The sequence below is a fragment of the Podarcis melisellensis genome (assembly GCF_964234715.1).
Source record: "Podarcis melisellensis genome assembly, chromosome: 11".
Taxonomy (NCBI): Eukaryota; Metazoa; Chordata; class Lepidosauria; order Squamata; family Lacertidae; genus Podarcis; species Podarcis melisellensis.
In genome coordinates this window covers 22995711-23017559 of record NC_138543.1, presented here as the reverse complement: position 1 = coordinate 23017559, position 21849 = coordinate 22995711, and the positions used below count along the sequence as shown (strand labels likewise).

General features: G+C 41.1%; 1 protein-coding gene across 3 annotated transcripts in view; it reads right to left on the bottom strand.

Moving 5' to 3' along the window:
* Positions 1 to 14364: 14364 nt before the first annotated feature.
* The window catches only part of EFNA5 (ephrin A5), a 220528-nt gene continuing 213043 nt past the window's right edge, over positions 14365 to 21849 (bottom strand). For all 3 annotated transcript variants that reach the window (XM_081930780.1, XM_081930778.1, XM_081930779.1), the window contains one exon: positions 14365 to 18572. In XM_081930780.1, coding sequence (XP_081786906.1) covers positions 18451 to 18572 — 122 coding nt within the window. In that variant the 3' untranslated portion in view covers positions 14365 to 18450. The remainder of the gene's footprint in view (positions 18573 to 21849) is intronic.

The following is a 21849-nucleotide window of genomic DNA, read 5'->3' as shown; positions in this document are numbered from 1 at the left end:
TCAAACATAAACGAAAATAGAGATTCTGGAGCACTTTTCCCAATCTAGAGTTCTCCAGATGTTTTGGTCACCATGCCTGACCATTGGCCGTGCTGGGTGGAACTGATAGGAGCTGTCATCCAGAGGGAGGCAGGTTCTTTAGAAGGTTGGTTGGTCTGTTCCAGAGAGTAAGAAATCATACTCCTTCGCAAATGTGTAGGTATTGATAAATCGATCGCTGGGGCTGAATTTAGACACTCTTCTTTCAAATGCCAGCTCTTGGAAATGCCACATGGGAGCTGAACTTTCAAGGTCAAGTGTGCAATACGTTTTGGAGGATGAATTGCAGGGAGGGCTCACTTGTGTTCTAAACCTTCTGGAGCCTAAACTGTGCTCCAGGTGTTTCTGTGACTAACACAGAGATTTAACCAGAAGATGAAAACAGACAACTTTCAAAACAAAATTCACAGAACAATTTGAGACATTTCACAAGGGACCACCTCAGTTATGCAGACAGAAAAATCAGGGACCTCTCATCTCTTATGATGAGAGTACATGATAGGCTTTTCAATTCTGGGCTCAGTTGAGCTATAGGAAATTTGTAGTGGATCATTTCCATTTAAAATAGACTAGATCCGCAGACACCAAGCACATAAAATTCTTAATAGCTGTTATGATGTATCCTTGCTAAAGCCACCAACAGCTCAACAACCCTGAATTCTCTGCCTGCTGACAGAGATGAACTGGGAAGAAACAAAGAGAGAGGGGGAGAGGTAAGGCACGCAGTGCTTCTGTGCCCTCTCAGAATTGCCGTTCATCATTCATTCTTTCAGCGGCTCTCTTGCTCCTTTTCTGAGGGAGGTACCATCGCCTAATGAAACAATTAAGGTCTGACAGTTTAAATATGCTCTTCCATTCTTTTCAGGCATAAGTGCCAGCCGTCAAGACAAACTATCCCCACTGCTGCGCTATCAGCAGAGTCGTTGCTGGCCCAAGATAGAGTGCCCTAAAAATAAAAGCCATTCTCTGTGAGGAACTTCATCAAGTCAGGTCATGTCAGGCCCTCAGGGCAAACAGCGCTGAACTCATTTTATTATTCTATTTTTAAGCACCAGCTCCTTGCATTGTTCCGTGTGCCCTATATAATGCCCACAAAGCTCACCCGCTGTGCTCAAGGTTTAAATAACAAACAACAAAGGGTTCTATCCCAGTTTATGTGCATATTTTTGAATGCAGTTTGGGTAGTAGGTTTTATCTAGACCAGAAATGGGGAACCTGTGACTTTCCAGATGTAGTTGGACCAACTCCCCTCATCCCTGACCATTGGCAGTGTTGGCTGAGGGTAATGGGATTTGGTGGAAGACAATCTTACTCAGATATGAGTGATCGCAAAGAAGAAGAAGAATGGAACTTGGTGTCCCAACAACATCTGGAGGGCCACAGATTTCCTGCCCCTAATTTTAAACTTTATTAGGGTGCAATGCTGTATACATGTATCTGAGGGAAAGCTTCATTGAAATTCAGTGGGTCTTACTTCTGATTAAGCATGTGCAAGACTGTACTGTTTGTTCCACTAATGACCAGGATTCACCCTGGCTGTAACTGAAAGCCATAGTTGAGTCAGACAAAAGCATGTAAGTGCAGCTGCTACAGACATACGTGGATTAAACAATGAGTCTTCCTTCTATGCATCCTTCCACATCTGCAGTGTATAATTTTGCTACATGTACAGAATGGCTTCGCCAGTTGTAGTGATAAAGTATACTGATTTTTTAAAAACAAACAAACATAACTTTATTTTAATTTTTTTGAATATTACCATTTTCTGCTTCTCAATATTCCCGCCCCCCATCAGTGTTCCATCATGATTTTCCTGTGAAACATGGCAGTTCGGGCAAAGAAAGACAATATACCCAGGGAAAATAAGTAGCTCTGCCATGGAGCATTGTTCTGAAAAAATGGATTGTGTTACCACAACTGCCCATACAAACAAGACCCACACCTATTTTTCACAATCGCTATGCTGCTGGTGTACAATATATCTATATCAAATAGTTTCTAGGGTGCCATATGTGAACGCTCTTATCATCTTGGCAGTTTTAAAGGATCATTGTGACAAGTGGCGCATGTATGCATCTGTGCATACATGCATATAGCATAAAATAGGATTCCTCTTATTTTTCCGGAACTTATACATTTGTGCCAATTGACATGTGATGGCTGCAGAAGCTTCAGCAAAGCACCGTCCATCATCTCTGCCATGCAACCAAGTCATTGGCCCACCTGTGATAAACTGAGTGAGAAAATTCACATAAACCCTCGTAGGGTGACTGTTGATGGTATCTAATCACCAAGTGGTTGTTGAAATCACCACCTAACAAGCTTGTGTGAATAGACTCTTCCCCATGCCTCTGTGACCTCTAAAAGAGCTATACTTTAGCAATAGTATTTAAGCTACAGGAGTCTAGTCAAATTTCTTGGCTTTTCTTTTAAGAAAAACTTTTCAGTCCAAGAAATGAACCATCTAGATAACACCTAAGTGAAACAGTTTGTATAGATACTGAACGCAGAAATGCCTAAGCACAACACACTGTTCTTGTAGTTTTTTAAAAAGCGAAACAAAAAACCCCGAGTCAAATTCCAAACTAGTAGGTGACTTTTTGTCCACTACACTTTCTCCCTGAGGTGCTAGATCAAAGGTTGTGGGTTCCTGTTTTTTTCAAAATTTCTCAGCAGTTAACAAAAACCCTTTGCCTGCAGCCAGGGTGTAGACATTTCATCCACTCCTGACAAGAGAGCTGAAGCAATCACAGGGCAGATGAAAGATGGGCGAATGGTGCCACAGATCTTGTGAATACTTGTGCTCATGAAATACAGTTATAAAAGATAATAAGGACATGGTCAGTATTTGGCATGGACATGTTAAATAATTACAGATCCCTGGCAGATAGGTGCGTCAGTTATAAACTAATGGAGACAGCGCTGATGGCTCACTTTAAAGGGGAGGAGAGCTGGACTAGCAGACTAGAATTTTCTGTTAGCTTTAAGCTTTTGCTGCCGCCGAGACATATGAAAATATAAGAGCATAGCTGGACAGTCTGGCTAGCTGTGAGCTTACGGATTGCATGGGGCAATATTTAGCAGAAGACCAAACTAAGGGGGAGACTTCTCCCAGTTAGCAAAACTAGCTGTGTTAAGCTGGGGGGGTGTATGGGAGGAGAATTTATTGGAAGAATGAATTTTGCATCCCACATATGACGGCAGAACCTAACTGCTTCTTAGTATTGTAATGCAAAATTATCCAAATGAATGAAATTACCTAAGTACATGTTGCCCTGATGCTTTCTTCTATCGTCACTAGTTGAACTGTGTGCTTATGCTAGATGTCACAAGACAGAAGCGTAATGTGCCCTTTTACTGGATGCTGCATAAACAGCATCCAGCTGTTGAACAGTTGGCTATCAGAAACCTTTGCCATTCTACTGCTGATCACCCGGACATTTATCAGTAGATCCCAGGCTACATTTTGCCCAATCCTGACCTAGAGGAGCTACACTGCTCCATGACCAGGAGACTAAAGAGGCTGCAAAATGAAATACAGCAGGAGAGGGTGTAAAGTCCACCATCATGTGGATCCTGTAAGTGGTGGGCTCCTTCCCACTGAATTTGTCCCTGCAATCTGTTCACCCACTTTGTATACATAAGAATACCAGAATGGCCCATCTAGCCCAGCATCCTGCTCTCTCAGTGGCCAACCAGGTGCTGATGGGAAGCCCAGAAGCAGGAGCTCAGCACAAGAGCACTCTGCCCACCTGAGATTCCCCATAATGAATATCCAGAAACATACTACGTCTGATACCATGTCAGTATTGCAGAGACCACCACCACCAGAGATGAAAGTTTTGCTACTTGTGCCTTACCTAATAGGCTGGAGTAGGTTTTCTTTCTATTACTGGCAACACCTAGAACTGGCCCTGCCTCCCTCTGCAGTGCTTCAAAAGAGCTCATTGAGTTACCAATTGCACTACCTTCACCCAAGAAGAGAGTGTTGCTATCTGAGACTTACCAGTCAAGCCAGAAGATGCTCTTCCCTGTTCCAGCCAACATCTGAGCCTGAGGACTGCTTCTGCCACCTTCATCAACCCCTTTAAAGGGGCCCTGCTGCTACCACTAAGGACAGAGTCTACTTCATTTTGTTCTTACAAACAATTGTGATATGTTTGATACTGATGCTGTGTTATTATTGGTTTATTTATTTTATTTTGATAGGTAATAAGTAAAGGTAAAGGACCCCTGGTGGTTAAGTCTAGTCAAAGGCAACTACAGGGTGCAGTGATCATCTCGCTTCAGGCCAAGGGAGCTGGCATTTGTCCACAGACAGCATTCCGGGTCATGTGGCCAGCATGACTAAATTCTTCTGGTGCAACAAAACACTGTGACAGAAACCAGACTGCATGGAAATGCCATTTACCTTCCCACCACAGTGGTACCTATCTATCTACTTGCACTGGCATGCTTTCAAACTGCTAAGTTGGCAGGAGCTGGGACAGAGCAACGGGAGCTCACCCCGTTGTACAGATTCAAACTGCTGATAGGATTTATATGCTGCTTAATCATAAAAATGTCCAATCGGTTTATATATTATATATATTAAACCTATTGATAAAACCAGCTGTTAAAAGAAGTTGACCTAAAACTTTCAAAATATAAGTAAAACCACTAGTGTTACAAATAAAATTGCATGTTAATATGCATGTCACAAACCTTGATAGGCATGCCTAACCATAGCACTTTTTCAGCAGGTGCCAGAAACTATGCAGCTGTTATTATGAAATTATTTTGAATTGTCCTGTATCAGCATTTTAGACAGTGATGTATTGCTCTTGGGTTCTTGGTCATGCTTTGACGTGAACCACTTTGAGTGTAATGTGGGACAGCAGTATACAGCTAAAGTACCAGTGACTAATTGCGCAGGTGGGTGCAGTTCTTCTGAGAGCTTGGGCTGGCTCAGAAAAACTAGCTTGGGTAATTTATGAGTTAATGTGACGCTGAATCTACCGCAGTCACAGCCTGTTATAAACACAAACTGTCTACAGGATTGTGCCCTTACAGCACCCTTGCCCTTGCAATAGCCTAGCAAGCACAACAGTTAAATAGTTTAGCTACTGAACATCTCACAGTCCTCCAATGGAATGGTGGCATTTCAGCCAATGCATGAGGTTTCCGGGCTTGTGTCCTTTTACTGTGACATCCCATGAAGAGATTTGCAAATATGCTGTTTGACAGATTGTTTTAAAAGAGGCCTGCATTGAGATGAGTGTTTCTGGAGTGCCGCACGGCACGAGTGGTTTCAGCCTCCCAGCTGTGCCCCTCGACAGATGGGGATGGCGGACGATGCATATGATGTGACAGCACAGTATTAAGTTGAAACCGCAATTACAGAACGGTCTGGAGACGAAAACAAGGCCAGTGTCCATCTGATGGAAATCACACTGGGTAAACATTTATAGTGAGAGGTCAATGAATTCCACTTTATTTTTGTTTTTTGAAACCACAAATACTCTAGCACTGGGAGGCCATCCCTCAAAGGTACTGGGAGCAGGACCCTCCTGCTTTTTGCTTGCCGATCTTCCCTAGCTATGACGCAGAATGTCTCAAGAGATTTGCAGCCCAAATCTGCTAGCAGGGTGGCGAAAACAGGCCTCCTTTTCTTCCTTGGCCTCTCAGTGAATGAGAGCCAGGGAGCAGGAGGGGAGGTCTCCTAAAATAAGCAAGTATAGGGCCGAAAAACCAAAAGTTCAGTTTCGCAATGTGCCCATATGCACGACATCCTCATGGAGCAGAGGGATATAAAAGCAAGACACCTGTTTGGTAATTCCTGGTTAAAGAATGTGGTGGGAGAGGAGGAAGTATTGTCATTTACAGTGGTGGCTTTTCCCCAGAAAGACTGGTGGGTTGAAAGGCAGGGAGGCCAGCAGCAGGCAGAGTGAACTGATTTTAGTTTTACCCCCATCTTCTTCCAAACTGAGTCCTACAAGCACAACACTGAGGAGGAGGAGGAGGAACTTGACAGCCAGGCATGCTGCCTGGACTGGTCAGTAAGAAGGCAGGCAGGTGGGTGCTGTCTGAGGTAGACTGGGATTAGTGGGGCAGGGGCTCATTTGCCCTAATGGACCAGCCTCTACTGCTGCCATTACTGCTCCATGTATATACTGTATACAGGAAATATAACACCACAAAAAGTCCGATCAGCCTGTGTTAAAATGGCTCTACACTGGGATCTAAAAGACATCTAAACTGAAACTTGTCTTCATGGCAATCCCTAATAAATTGTTTTCTTCTTCAAAAACTTCCACTGCGTTCTCAACGTGACGGCGTTTGTGCCGGCTTTCTGTTCCCTTTCACAAGACTTACTGGCCTACTTGAAAGACAGTGCAAAACTTAAAACTTCAAGCTATTGTAAGGACTTTCCAGTCAGTTGCTCCTGAAGAGAATGTAAAACAGCAGCTCCCAACTCTGCTTCAGACGCAAAAGCTGCCCTGAGAATTTCGGGACTAAACCCTTGTGTTCCAAAGTTGAAGGTCACTTTATTGTTGAAACCCTTGAGCCTCCCCAAATGAAGTGCACAGGAGATGATGATGAAATACAGAGCAGCTAAAGCTCCCCCTTTTCTATGAAGCTGTGCATATCCTGTCTTACTTGTCGGTTGCAGCTGAAGGAGGAAAGGGCAGGGGCGGGAAGGACGGAGCCCCCCCCCCTGCTGTTCCCGGTGGGGTTTCCACACTCAGTGACATCACTGTTTTGTCCCGATCTCGTTATCTGTTCTTGAGAAAAATACCTTTAGTATTCATGGACGCAAAAAACAAAACCCACCCCAAACCCCTCACCATTACACCATCATAAATATTCATAGTGCTATGCAACTGGGGGCATTCCATTTAACCTTTTGGCAAAAGTTCTTTGGAAAGGACAAAGGTTTGGAGGAAATTTGGCTAATGAGAACGGCACACAGGAAATGCAGTCAGGCTGCCCCACTGAAAACAAATGCCAGATAAGCTGTTTTAATAAATAAAAAAAGAAGTGGAGGAAGGGAAGTGCAACCGCAAGCACAAGGAACGTCTAGACACTCATTTGCTCTGCCACTTTAGCCTTATGTGGGAATAGCTTCCTAAGTTCCATCTCACTGTCATCCCCATTGCCTTACCACTAATGTAACATTAAGGTCTAAAGCCAATGTAATGCCCTGAAGATGTCTTGTGTACTATTTTCCATCAGCCCCAGCCAGGGCAGGATAGGATGATAGGAGTTGTAGGCCACAGTATTTGGAGGGCAGCACCTTGGCTACTTCTCTGAAGTGGGTAGCTTTCTGTATTCATGGAGGCTGCAGTGTGTTTCAGAGCCCCGGAAAAACCAGGCTTCTTAAACCCACAGGTGGCCGAACTACATGAGTCTCAGACCTTGATACCCAGATGCTGTTGGGCGATGCACACCTTTGCTTGCAGGTAATGTCTGCATGAGAGCAAAATGCCTGCATATGATTTACGTAAGTCTTCATGAGAATGAGATAATGATAGCAAGAGTCACACAACTGCAGCAAAAGGCAAAGGAGCTGTAGAAGTAGCCTGGAAGCAAAGTAGTCACGACACTAGCAAATCTGCATTTTGAAACCTGGATCTGCCTTGAGCCCATAGAGAAGTTATTTTTTCCTTGTTTTCTTTAACAGCAAAAGGATTACACTGCAGAGGCCCTCAGCCCCACATCTGAGGTCTTTAATGGGACACCCTGATCCTCAGGAGATGTTTCTTGGAAGCTGGGATTTACAGTGGAAAGAGTATGGGAAATTTTCTTTGTGTGCTTGTTGGGATAGGATCTAATATGTTGGAGTTGACAATATAAGTGTTCCCTGACATTTTTTTTAATCTGGGATCTCTCATTCACACAAGCAATTCAGCAGTTGACATTACCAGTGAATGAAGATGCTTCTGCAAAGCAATCTTATGCTGCCACAAACAAGTCAGTTTCTCACTCAATCAACACAACATTTAAAAATCAGGCTGCAGAAGGGATCTGAACACTTCTGCCAATCCCACACAGAATGTTTTCCTCCTAGCCTCTTATTTAAATGGAGTGGGTGTTACACTTATTCGTAGGGGACTTAAAAGAGTCTCTGGGGAGAACAATTATACCAATGTACAGTCATCCTGCAATGCGGCATGTTTCCTTGGTATTAAAGACGGCATTTCTGATTGAATGAGGCCCATCTTTTGTCCTTCATAGAAGCCGACGAAAAGACTAGGATACAATGAGTGACTTGACAATGCCATGAACTTAATTGCCCCAGGGATATCCCAGCAGGCTAAGTTCTTCCACAGTCAAAGCTGCACATTTGGGGACAGGATGCAAAGAAGGACAAGAATATTCTACTATATAGAAGAGCAGCTTCCATCTGCTGAAGCTTTCCTTACCTTGGTAGCTTCCCAAAGTTCTCCAGCCACCATAAAAGGTACTTGAGCCCCATTTTCATCTTCAAATTTAGTCCCTCTAGCTGGGGAGATGGACCAAACTATTTTGCAGTCCTCGTTTCATGTATTTTAGTACAGAACAAAGGGAGAAATCATTTTAGGGTTCATTCAACATCTTGTTATTGGTTGGGGGTTTTACCACTTGAGTTAAGAGCACAAGAAGCTGTCAGAACTTTAGTTCATTGGTCTTGCTATTCATACTGACTGGAAGAACCTATCCAGAATTTCAGTTCGGGGTCTTTCCCAACCCCAGTGGGAGATGCGAGGGGCAGAGGCTGGAATGTTCTGTGTGCAGGGCAGGTGCACTGCTACTGACTCTTGGTCCTTCCCAGCACTCTTGAGTTTGGGGACAGTTTTATTTTCATTGATCTAGTTCTTTTTCTCAAAATACTCTTTGAGGTACAGGAACTGTTTAGATAAGTTTGAGAAGGGTAGCCAACAGTATATGTGGCACCTTAAAAGATTGATTCCTGCATAAGCATTTGGGATTTCCTTAGGTACATGAGGTAAATTCCTAAAGTGGAATGTGTTTTGGGGTGGGTGTGTTAAACTTGGGAGCCAATTCTGTCATACTTCTAATCAAAACTCAAATTTATTTAAGTAACCATTGCACAGAAATAACTTGCACTAAAACAATTGATCACTGTTGCTTTGCTAATTTAACATATGTAGTAGTGCAATCAAACAAACATTTTAGTCTCAATTGAGTCCTAAACCACTACTTCATTAAAAAAATTAAATTGCTTAAATATGTTTAAATAAGGCTTTTTAAAAAATGTGACTTTAAAAGTGAAATTAAAAAATAGATCAAAGCAACAGCATAGTTGACCAAAAAACGTAATTTAATGTTGCCTTTTGTTTTAGTTTGTAAAATGAGTGACTGTTTAATTATAATAATGCTGGTGCTGCAACTGGTTTAAAGAATATAGATGCATTTCTCTCATTCACAACTGTACAAAAAGAGTGGTTCGTATGTACTTTGACTTTGCTTCCATTATACTGAAACACTGATTTGAAGGGCTTACACTGTGTCAAATATAACTGATTTTTTTAGAGTACTTGAGAAATACTAGGTATCAAGCTGACATAATAGTATTTAAAGGAGGCATAGCAAAGCTTCTGATAGCAATGTACAGAAGGCTTTTTCTTTTACTTTGAAAAAAAACTCCATGTGTTATAATTCTTATTATTTATTAGTATCAGTAGTTTATTTACTTATTTGATTTTTTTTTACCTTTACCATGAGGTCCCAGGGCTGCTTGCTATTTAGAAATGCAATATTAAAATTAGATAAAACAAATTACAGTCAAGAGAACAGGGTGGGTCTAAAATATTTCTGTATGTATGCATCAGGTGTCAAAGGTGCATCTTCACCACAGTGTAAACTACACAATGAAAGTGCCAGACACACATACGTGAGCAGTGAATTCCACAGCTTCCAGCAGGTTTGTGGAACCTTTGGTCCTCCAGGTGATTGTGAACAACAGCTCCCATCAGCCCCAGCATGCATGGCCAATGGCAAAGGATGATGGGAGCTGCAATTCAGCAACATCTGGAGGACCAAATGTTCCATACATCATATTGAATGCTCTTTTCTGGTCTGCCACCCCACAAATCTCTTGGTATAGCTAACCAAGAGAACGCTATCAGTTGAGCTTAGAAGGTCTGTAGGGAAGGAGGCAGTCTCTCAACCATTTCAGAGATTATCATAGCAACTATGAAAGTGGCAGACATGATACATATGGTAACACACATTTTTAAATACCCATGCGCCATACACTTCTCAGAAACCTGAGTCAATCAAGATTCTTAACATACCGTACTTACATGGATGTTTATAGGTGTGTGTGCATGCAGGCCTTTTTCTATACTTTGTGTTTAATGTGTACACACAGACATACACAGACCCAAAGATATGTTCATTTAAAAATATTATTCTTTTGAATCACAGTACTTTACTCTGGTCTACATTTGGACCTTCCTGTTATTTTAAAATTCATAACCATGTAAAACTTTTTTTTAAATTCCTTCCAGTAGCACCTTAAAGACCAACTAAGTTAGTTCTTGGTATGAGCTTTCGTGTGCATGCACACTTCTTCAGATACTTCTTCAGATACCTTCGTGCATGCACACGAAAGCTCATACCAAGAACTAACTTAAGGAAGGAATTTTTTTGTTTTGACTATGGCAGACCAACACGGCTACCTATCTGTAACTGGAACCATGTAAAACTTTGTACAGTGTTGCTCTTTGCTGCACTGCACAGTGTGATGATTAAAAAAATTAGGCTGGACATTGATAAAATTATTTACACACACACACACACAGTAAGCAGTTTAATATCTGTACAATAGAGCACGTAGGGAAGAATGCTCACCCCAAGGTAGTTTTATGAATGTGTATGAAACAGCTTTGCAGAATACATAAAGTAAAATACATAGAAAGCATGGAAAATTATTTACTCAAGCATATTATTATTTTAAAACTCACCTTTTTCTTTTAGTTGAATAACATGAAAGAAACGGGAGATCTAATTGTAAACAGAATGAAGTCTTCATCATCAACCTCAGAAGGGGGTGCGTAAAAGTAGCCAGCATAGCCTTTTTATTACTGCAATAATGTACCTAGCTTGTTTCTTGTTTTTCCTCTTGTTTTCTTGTCAGAATTGACAGGCATTCTTGTGCAGGCAGGTGACAACCAGAACTCACTTGGATAATCATCACAGGAAAAACGGGATGTTATAAAGTGCATTATTGACTGCAGAAGTCGCCTGGCGTACAGTATTCCTCTGCAAAGATTATGAGTGACAGAATTAGAGACGGTACTTTCACAGGAGAAGAAAACAGATCGAGCTTCTTTTCGTGAAATGCCAATGAAGCTTTGATTTTTCTTACCAAATCATAAATGAAACTACAGTCCTAGTGCATTAAGTGCTAAAAACTGAAATACACTGTGCATATTATCATAACCAATAGTTGCAGTAATCAAAATGTCCAGACATCTGCATGCATAACTGGAAGATTGGTTTCTGCCAGTGCTTTGATTAGGGACATATCATTGGAAGTACCTCACAATAATACTCTACTTTTCTCCTTACAAGGCAAGTTGTGGTCATCTGAAGCTCTATTTTTTAAGGCCTATATTACCTAGGATTCTGGTTCCAGCACAATCTTTATCATCCATTAAGCACTAGCTCTTGCAAACACCAGTCCAAAAGGGGGAGCTACACATGGTATCATCATTGAGAGCCAGTGTGGTGTAGTGGTTAAGAGCGCTAGTCTTGTAATCTGGGGAACCGGGTTCGCGTCTCCGCTCCTCCACATGCAGCTGCTGGGTGACCTTGGGCCAGTCACACTTCTCTGAAGTCTCTCAGCCCCACTCACCTCACAGAGTGTTTGTTGTGGGGGAGGAAGGGAAAGGAGAATGTTAGCCGCTTTGAGACTCCTGAAGGGGAGTGAAAGGCGGGATATCAAATCCAAACTCTTCTTCTTCTTCTTCCTCCTTATAAAAGTGATCTTAAACTGGCCACTTATATTCTGAGGAAAAAGCAACACCAGCTTCCTACTAAAAGAAAAATCACCCAATCCAAAGCTGGTATTTGCCCTGCAAAGCTGCTATTTGCAGTCCTAGGAGAAAAATAGCAGTTGGGAGGATTTCAAACTGCAGCTGGAAGATCATTTGACTTCTCCTTCACACTGGGCAAAAAAGAGAGTTATACACATAGAAAACATTAGTCCTGCAGGTGGAAGAGCAGTGAACCCAGACAAATGGTTTTGTTTTCTGCAGATGTTGGGTTTTTTATGCATTCACAGTAATAGCCCTATGCAGAAATTCAGATTGCATGAGGGACCTATGTGCATTCAGCTGAATATCTGCATATGATCAACATGTGTTCAAAGGTACACATAGGGAGCTATGCATTCAGGAGAGTAAATGTACATACATCAGGGAGTGGGGCCTGACACAATTCTGAGGCCCTCATTTTATATTAAGTCTACAGAATTTGAACATCTGCGATTGCCATTGACAAAAAGGTTCAATACTGCACACATTCTTTTAGTTTGCTTGATTCTTCTATATCAACCAAGCAACATAGTTCCTCCACCCCATTTCAACTTTCAATCATTGGACTGCAATTCTAAGCACTCTTGGTTGGAAGCAAGTTCAATAAAAAACCGAGAGCTCAGCTTACTTCCAAGCAAACGATGCTTAGGATTGTCCCTTAGATAATCAAGGTGCTAGATCCTACAAGGCCCCTTTTAACCATGTGGAAACAGAAATGTTGGAGGTCTCACTGGAGACAGAGGAACGGAAAAGATGAGAGTGAAAACTGATAACGCCATTCTCCATCCAGAATTCAAAGTCCATTCTCCATCCAGGCAGTGCCTACAGAGCAATGACCAGTAATTGTGAAACTCGCAGTATAATTTGGGGCTATTATGTTAAGACAAACCAAACATGTGTCATTTATAATCTTACATTCACACTTCCAGAGACAAAGGTTCAGCACACCAGTACTTTTGTGTTAAACATGCATACGCCTCTCTTCCTCTTCTCACTAAGCTGTCACTCCTAATTTGTAAAGAGAAGTCACAGCAAGTTATAATTAGTACTTGCTGCCCTGTCAACCAATTAAATGTAATAAAAAGCTTTCATGGCGGTTAACGCTAACATGGGTGTAATTAAACCTTGTATTTTGAAATGCAGAGTGTGTGTATCAGCTGCCTTTTCTGTGTGTCACCCCTTCAACCTTATTTTTCAGGTGAAGTTCTTACACACCCTTCAGATCTTTCGCAATCCATTTGCCAATGCCAGCATATCAAAGTCTTCAGGAACTTGCCCTAGCGGTGGTGAAGGATATGTAACAATTGCTGGTGGAGTGGTGAATGATGGGAGGCAATTCCTTCATCTTCGTCACAACTGGTATTGGAACTCTTGCATCAGTCCTTGTTTCCCATGAGCCTCCAGTCAGGTTTACGCCTCAAGGTTTGTTTGTTTTTTTAAATGCCAAACATTCCAAAACTCTTATTTTGATTAAAAATGGATGTGAAAAGGTACCACTCTGCACTAGCATGCTGTGTACTTGCATGTTGTGGAGATGCACACAGCTGCCCAAGTTGAACTGATCTTTGAGGAATAGTTCAGCATTCATAACTCACCTGGAGGATGAGTTGAAGAGAATACAGAGGCCATGTCTGCAGATGCGCTGGGAATTTTCCCCAAGACCACTTTTGAAGCTTGCAGAACCCAAGGGCACTATGGGTAAAGGGGAGCCATGTGTTGTCTGCCCTGTTTGCAGTCCCTTAGACCACACCATTCCATGGTACAAAGAATATGGTGTTTTATACCAAGTGCTCAACACTGGGGGGGGGGGCAGGGAGGAAAACTGGACAGAGAACATCTAGATGGATTTTTACCCCTAGCATCTAGGACTACAGGAGTGGGGAACCTATGATTTCCCAGATGTTGTTTGTCTGCCCCATCAGTTCCAGCCAGCATGGCCAGTGGTCCAAGTTGATGGGAGTTGTAGTCCAGCAACATCTGGTGAGCCTCCCCCATGACCTAGACAATGGTATGCATTGTCACACCAGAAAGTTTATAATTAAATAGATGACTGGATTGGAATTGGGAGGAAAGAGCAGAGAATGTGACAGTAGCCAAGGTACAGATCTGGCTGGATCCTGGCAGCTATGGGTCCAGCCATTTAGCCCAAGCAGAAATTGCATTGCAAGTGTTTTGCAGCTGTGAAGTGCTGTATTCCTTGCAGCTTTCCGCTGCCCGAAAACATTTATAGGATGGAGGACAGCTGGCCCTGAAACAAAGATGTCACTCAGCAAACAAAAATATAGCCTGAAAGAATCCATTAAAATGATGAAAATCTTTAATTTTTTTTATTCAGATATAATTGTACGGACACGTGTATATACAAATACAGATCTTATGGGTTTGTTTGTTTCGTTTTTACAATTTCTGTTAAGTTCATATAATGTAAGCATTTCAAGAACAGCACTCAATGAATAAGTGCAAAGAAACTGCAAAAGCAGGGCAGTACAAGCACAGGACCACACTGAGCTGGACTTTCATACCCAGAAGGACACACAATGAGTGGCTTCAATAGGGTGTCAAGAGTAAGTATGGAAAGCGGATTTTGTAGACTCATGGGTAACCTCCAACATGCCAGCATCTATTAAACTGTACAGACAATGGCAGCAAGTCTATTGTAGGGAGATTTGTCTCACATCTGAAAAACTCAGGGGTGAATGCATGGGAAAAACTTGGTAATGCCAAATCAGAAACAGATCTGCCCATTCACTGCTCCAAATTTTAAACAGGGTGGGTGGGGGGAGATATATAAAAAAAAGAAACTTGCCAGGGTTACGGAATGGGGAGGAAAAAGAACACATCTGATGCAGGGCATTTGGGAAGTAAGACTGATGAATACACATAATGTGACGGCAGTATGAATGAGTTCCATATTTTTCAAAACTGACACAGCCGCTGCTTTGATAAAGCAATTGATAAATATCAGTTTTTTTAAAAAAAACAAAAAAACAAACAACCAAACACATTCCCTCAACAGCTACTGTTTCTTTCCCTCAGCAGTGGTTATACAGGAAAGAATATTATTTACATATGGCCCCTCTCAAATTTGTTGGCTTTTTTTTGGTGTGAGGGCATGCCAGTCACTGTAAAACATCACATGTGATGCTGGCAAGGCCCCTTTTGAAACAAACCATCCATGAAAAGAATTTTTTTAAAAAGACAAAGAATCAGAAGGAAAACCATCCTCACAAGAAATAAGAATAAGAATCCCAAAGCCATCGAGAACCAACATGCTAACTCAACCCCAAAGGGGAAGGTTAAGCCTAAACATCACAGGGCTCCAACGTCAGGACATTAACACTGAGGACAAAATATCAAGCAACAAATGTCGCACGGCTCCAAGTCTTGACATCGTGAAATCTTGAGCGTCTAGGTGCATGGGTTTCATGGGTGAGTTCTGAATGGTGACATGTTGCGACTACTTGCCATTTGGTTTTCAGTCGCCACAGTGAATGCTTCTGTCATATGATCAGTGGGGGTGCGTTTCTTTTATTTAATTTTTAATATCATGAAAGTCTATTTATTTTCTCACTTACAAAAGACATAAGAATCAAATTAATACTTTATTATCAAACACTATATACAACAGAGGCTGCTAATAATACAGAATTTAAAGAACAAAGCATTTTGTTTGCTTTAACTCGTCTTTCCTTTGCCATCCAAGAAAGTACAGTACAAAACAATTATTTCTAAACTAACACGAAATGTTACCTTGTCGTCTATTAAAGGATACACAGTATCCACCAAACAGATCAATCCTTATTTCCCCGCTACCCTTTGCAAAGCCCTCGGGCAAACTGGGAGGGGGTGGCATAGGTCACACTTGCCTGGGCTCAGGGGCTGCCGTAGCGGAATTTGGCTCTTCGGACTTCACGCCGGGGGACAAAGGCTGCTGTAAACTTCCACACTGGCATCTTTTTCAAGATGTCGAAACGACACGCATACACACACCAGAGAGATTCAAAAAACCTTTAGACGTTGCTCATTTGAGATTGCCTGATGCCATTAATTATCCAAAGCAGAGGTCCTGCAAAATTACTGCCCACAAGGATTGCGCTGGATGTTGAGCAGTTGTCAGCGACTTTTGCTGTAAGGCAGTGCCGCCTTTATTTGTTAGGTTAGCAGTGCACTGTGGCAAAGCAAAGGGCTGAATTCACTGTGGTGAAAACTTCGTGTTGCTAAAAAAAAAAAGCGTGCTCTTGAGACAGAAGTGAGTCCAGTTTTTCATTATTTATAGATGAATTATGGAAAACAGCTATAGTCATCGTTAGGACATCAACTCATGTTTGCAGTTGACATGGAACCATCTCAGGGACATTAAGTGGTGTGCTCCACAGCCATGATGTTTTTCACTATTTCCAAGGTCATTACTTGCTAGCTACCTGTGCACTGCCATTTCTGAGATATATGTGCACCAAGTGCATTATACTGAATTTATTTAATGTAAGGACAGTGCCATCTCTCCACATAGGCTGTTAGTGTGCGGTATTAGACGTCTCTGTGCTTTCAAACACAGCCCATACTGTATGGTATCAGGCAAGCCCAGAGTGCTCTAAATTTACTTTCTGCTATTTTTGGATCGTGAAATCCTTCAACTTTTTTCTTTTTTTTAAAAAAAACCATCCTGCTTTTCTCCCTTAAACAAACAAACAAACAAAAAACATTCACAAAATGCTGTCCATTTGCATCATGATTTAGTATTAAATTACACTTTTTGTTGTCCTGCGGAATTTAGCGCATTCTTGTAAGGCTTTGTTCTCAAGAGTTTGCGGTAAAAGTCAACTTTCTAAAACAATCACTTCCATGATGTCTATTCAATCTCCTGCAAGTCAACGCCTGCCTAAGCCAATGGAAACCCACAAGGAAGGCATTTCCTGGTAAATGGTTTTTATTAGTCCCTAACAAAGTAGTTTTCAGGTGCCTAAGGGTTCAGCCCTGATTCCAACCACACAAGACAGCACCCCATAATCCTCTTACCACTTTTATCATCTTTAAATAGGACAAGCATATATAATTACTTGGTATATCTAAATAATGCATTTTCTATTCTAGTGGGTTTTCAAAAAAATATTTAGTTCAAGGTCTTTGGGAGTCCACCTACGTATCCTCCTGCTGATAAATGTATTTCTTCCGCTTTTCAACTGTGTTGGAAAGGAAGAGAGCTACAAAACCAATGCCTCAACGTTCACTCCAGAGTTCAACACGCTCTTCCTAACCTTTTCCTTCTCCCTAACCCACAACCCTCTATGACAAGTATCCTGGTCCCTTTCTGGCAGGAGTTTACTCCAGTGGTTGCCAAACTTTCAAAGGGAGGCAAATCATGAGCACCCTGGAGATCTCTGACCATGTTTTCTCCACCCGGTGCTGCTATCATCCTAGCATGTATCATCACTTAAAGAGTGGTATCGAAGGCTACCGGCTAGTAAATCAGCCTTGGGAAAGGTCACTTTATTCACACAAAGAAGAAGAAAAAGGAACAGAAAATGCCTCTTTGCATTTGAAGAAAAATTATTGTAGCACCATGGTGATCTGTTTCAAAAGAAAAATAATCTGGTGTGCACTATCCACTTAGAGAGATACCAGAGGCACTCACACCCCAGCGAAGCTTCCTCTATCTGACCTTGCTTGTGTGCTAGCATTCCTCAGTAGCCACTTTCTTCTCCCCTGATGACAAGAGTGTCTGTTGTGGAGCATAAGTTCTACTGTGAATGATCTTTCAAGGCAGTTGCATACAAAACAGTATCTCTTTCCCTATGAAAAGCCTGTTCATTGATAAATTCCTGGAGGGAATGGCGTTACGCTATATCTGTTCTCAGTATCTCCCCTCCAGTCCTGACATGGTGATACAGTGCCTTGCATGATCGTCTTACAGCGCTCAACGAGGAGACATAAATATTGTATCGGAGTGAGTAAAGACTCCTCTTGGTTTTCCAAACAAGTTCCTTATCTTCCAAATGACTGCACCTGCTGCTACTATTCTTCCTTCTCCACATACTGGTGGGCCCAGAGAGCTAACCGAGGCGGTATCTTAAGAGAGGCTGCAGAGAACGTAAGAATCACTAGTGTCAATATTGAAATTTGGCATTTTCATTTGGAGTCCTTTTATTTTAGAAGGGGTCAAGGAAAGCCACGGGGAAGATCGGGAGTGGCAAGAGGGCTAGTTATGCCTCTTCAATTTTTGCTCACAGTTCAGGTTGCAGAGGAAGAAGGGGAGGAGATTGGGGAAGGGAAACAAACCAACATCAGCAAAACCAATATAATGTCCCGTTCTTGGGATGAGCAATTAAGCGGATCTTTGATGTTCCAAGACCCTGATGTTGTCTGTGACAGATTACTATAATATGTGCTATAACGTCAAAAGCATTGCCAGGAGGAACAGGAGGGTTGCCAAAAGCCGACTGGATATCCTCGGTCTCTGTGCTGCGTTCTCACCACGGGACGGCTCAGCAGACTCATGTACGGTATCATCTGTTCAAATGGGGGGGAGGGGGAGAACACACAAATTCTAATGAAGCATTGCATCTTTAATGAGCCTCGAGATCACAGCTCCAGCATTTCAGTACAATACAGAAAATCAGATTTTGTACTGTGTGGGGCTTTAAAAACCACAACACCCCATCATTTAGACACATGTGATGCACATTCAGCATACATTTCTCTCTCTCTCTATCTCTATCTCTCTATATATATCAATCAATGTGAGCAAAAAGCTGCTAGCTGAAATACCGGACATGTGTTCAATTCCTTGTGCATTAATATCTCTGTCCCAGTTGCATGACCCCCAAATCAGCATGTGCTTCAACTGTATGTTACCATTCATACAACACTTGTTCTCCACGGCACAATTAGTAGACTGCATTTTATTGGAAGGCTAGGCTTATTGTGTGGAGATGACAATTCGGTTAGTTTTACCCTTTAAAAAGCTCAGGAGATGGGAAGTGCATAACTACTGGTGCATGTTAGAGAAATCCTAAGTACCACAATAGTGGAACAAGTCAGGTGGCCTATGTGAAAGTATCCATTTGTCATAGCGCAGTGGCTGAGCTTGTGGCTTTGCATGGGTTATGTCCCAGCTTCAATGCAGGTAGGACTAGAAAAGACTTCTGTCTAAAATCCTGGACAGTTGTTGCCAATTGGTATAGACCAGCCTCTTCCAACCTTGGGTCCACAGATGTTGTTGGACTTAAACTTCCATCATCCATACCTAGCAGGACCAAAGATTGGGGAGCCAAGGTTGGGAAAAGCTGGTGTAGACGATACTGAGCAAGACTGACTTCTACTAAGTTAGCTTCTATTTGCACTGAAGCTTTTAACCCTGTAAGTATTCATATAGAAAAGAACTAAAAACAGAAAAGGCCTGTAAAGGATGCAGTTGTGCGTGCGACTTTTAAGTGTACTGAATTTGTGGTTTGTAATATTAACTCTAATGGAGTTGTGATTCTAATTCTAAAACTACTGATGCTAAATAGTTATGAGCAAATTTGTTTTTCCAGAATCATAGCATGCCTATTTGAAAAGCTTTAGATTAACAAGACTGTCTTTAAGTTATTCAACACTTGAAGGCAGCCCTGGTTAGTGAAGTTTGATGTTTTATTGTGTTTTTATTATTTTGCTGGGAGCTGCCCAGAGTGGCTGGGGAAACCCAGCCAGATGGGGGTATAAATATTATTATTATTATTATTATTATTATTATTATTATTATTATTATTATTATCAGCATCAAGCTCAGTGGGTCTAAAAAATCAAATTGGGTTTTCACTGACAAACATAGCTTTAATTGTCAAATATTTGGACAGTGATACTGACATTATCAGGGTCACTATATGCAATGGAAAATGTTAAAGGGCTTATAAAAACCTTCACTACTGATTTTTCCTGAATACCAGAATGGAATTAATACAATTTTTGGTGAATTACAGCTAATGAAAAATAACCAACATTAAAACTTTTGAGAAAGCCAATACCTATTAGTGGTGAAACAGAACATTCTATTTCTCTTTTGAACACATCTCAATGATATCATAAAAATTCAGATGCAATTTCAGGGTACATATCAGCTATTCTTAACAGAGAAAATATTAGTCATGTTAACTTTTATTGAATATGTCAGACATACTAGTTGGATCAGTTTATGGTGTCAGAAAAATGTTCAGATTTGAAACACTCTCTATACTGTATATGATACTTCAGGCTAAATTTTTAAAGCAAGTTTAATGAACTTGCATCTCTGAGTAAAATCCCCAGTATAGTAGAAGAATTCTTATTTTTTTTCCCCAATACTTAACACATTCCAAACTGGCCCATAAGTTACTTAAAAACTCAAAGTGCATTCATTTGTTGATTCATCTGAATTAAGCTAACAAAAGCAAGGCACTAGTTTCAACTCCAATGCTTAAAATCTCACTTTAGTCATAAAACAGATCCTGAATGCATGAGTTTATTTATTGATGTATCACAAACATTTAAGCCCTGCTTTTCTGTTTTAAAAAAGATGAAAACAAGACAATAGAAACATAATAAAATACAAAATTAACGGCAGGTAAAAGACAAAGTTAAGAATGGCAGATGAAACAATTTACAAATAACCACAATGGGAAGATTAAGAACAATTTACAAAAACCACAATGGGAATATTAAAAAACAACAACTAAAAACTTAGTGGGTCAAATGACAGCTGCAAGAGAGAGGTCTTCACCCGCTGGTAGCAGAAAAGAGGCAGATTCACTCTTGCTAGAGAGTATCAGAACCTCAGAGATGCCATCTTGAAGGTTCTCTCTTGCATGCTGGCTAAATGAAACATAGATTTGGGATGGATGGGGAATAGTTTTTCTCCAGGTAACCTTAATGAATGGGCAGACTCATATGGGATCACTTTTAAATATCCTGGTCCTTATGTTATTTTATGGGGTCTTATTGGGGCCCTCACATTTTTAATATTGTATGGGCTCACCAATATTCTCTGCTTCAAAGCTTCTCCAAGAAACCCCTAGCACCTAGAAGTACTAATTCACATTAGAGAATGAGAGCTGATGATGTCTTCTTCAATGTACTGCCACATCCTACATTTTAGGAGGCAGAATAAAGTCAAGTTGCCCATCTTGCCTTAATGGTTTATTAGAGAGCTAAACAGAGAGAAACCATGAATTTAAACACAATGGTAGCATGTTATTGTTGACTAAACTGCTGGTGTAGACCCTCTCTGAAATTACTGCCCTAGAAATATAATTTAAAATGTTTGCTTTGTGAATTATAAGTTTCAACTATTCAGTTTCCTCCTTATTTTTGATATTGTATAAAATGTATGGAACCATAAATTAGATATACTTCCAATTATTAAGCAATGATGGGTAGGAAAACAAGGTGGTTACCCAAGTAGCATCTATTACTGTGGGAACAACCAACTTTGGAAGTCAGATGGGTAGCTGCCAGCTTTTTAGACTCATTTCAAACCCATACAATGCTACTTTTTGGGTGCAATAAAATTTCAGTTGCCAAAGTTTCAGTAGGCATTAATTTCCTGGAAGATTGCTGTATACAATTACTGGTTGATGTTATTAAATTGGCTGCTGCTCTTACTTTTATTTATTCATTTTAAATCTTATTTTAATTGGAATGGGTTGATTTTAACTAATTTTTGTTTAAGTTACTTTGGAGGAAAGGTGGCGGGGGGGGGGGAATAAAATAACAAATTTGACTGCTGGGCAACTGCCTTTGTCCCCACCCCACACGTAAAAGACAAAAGGAG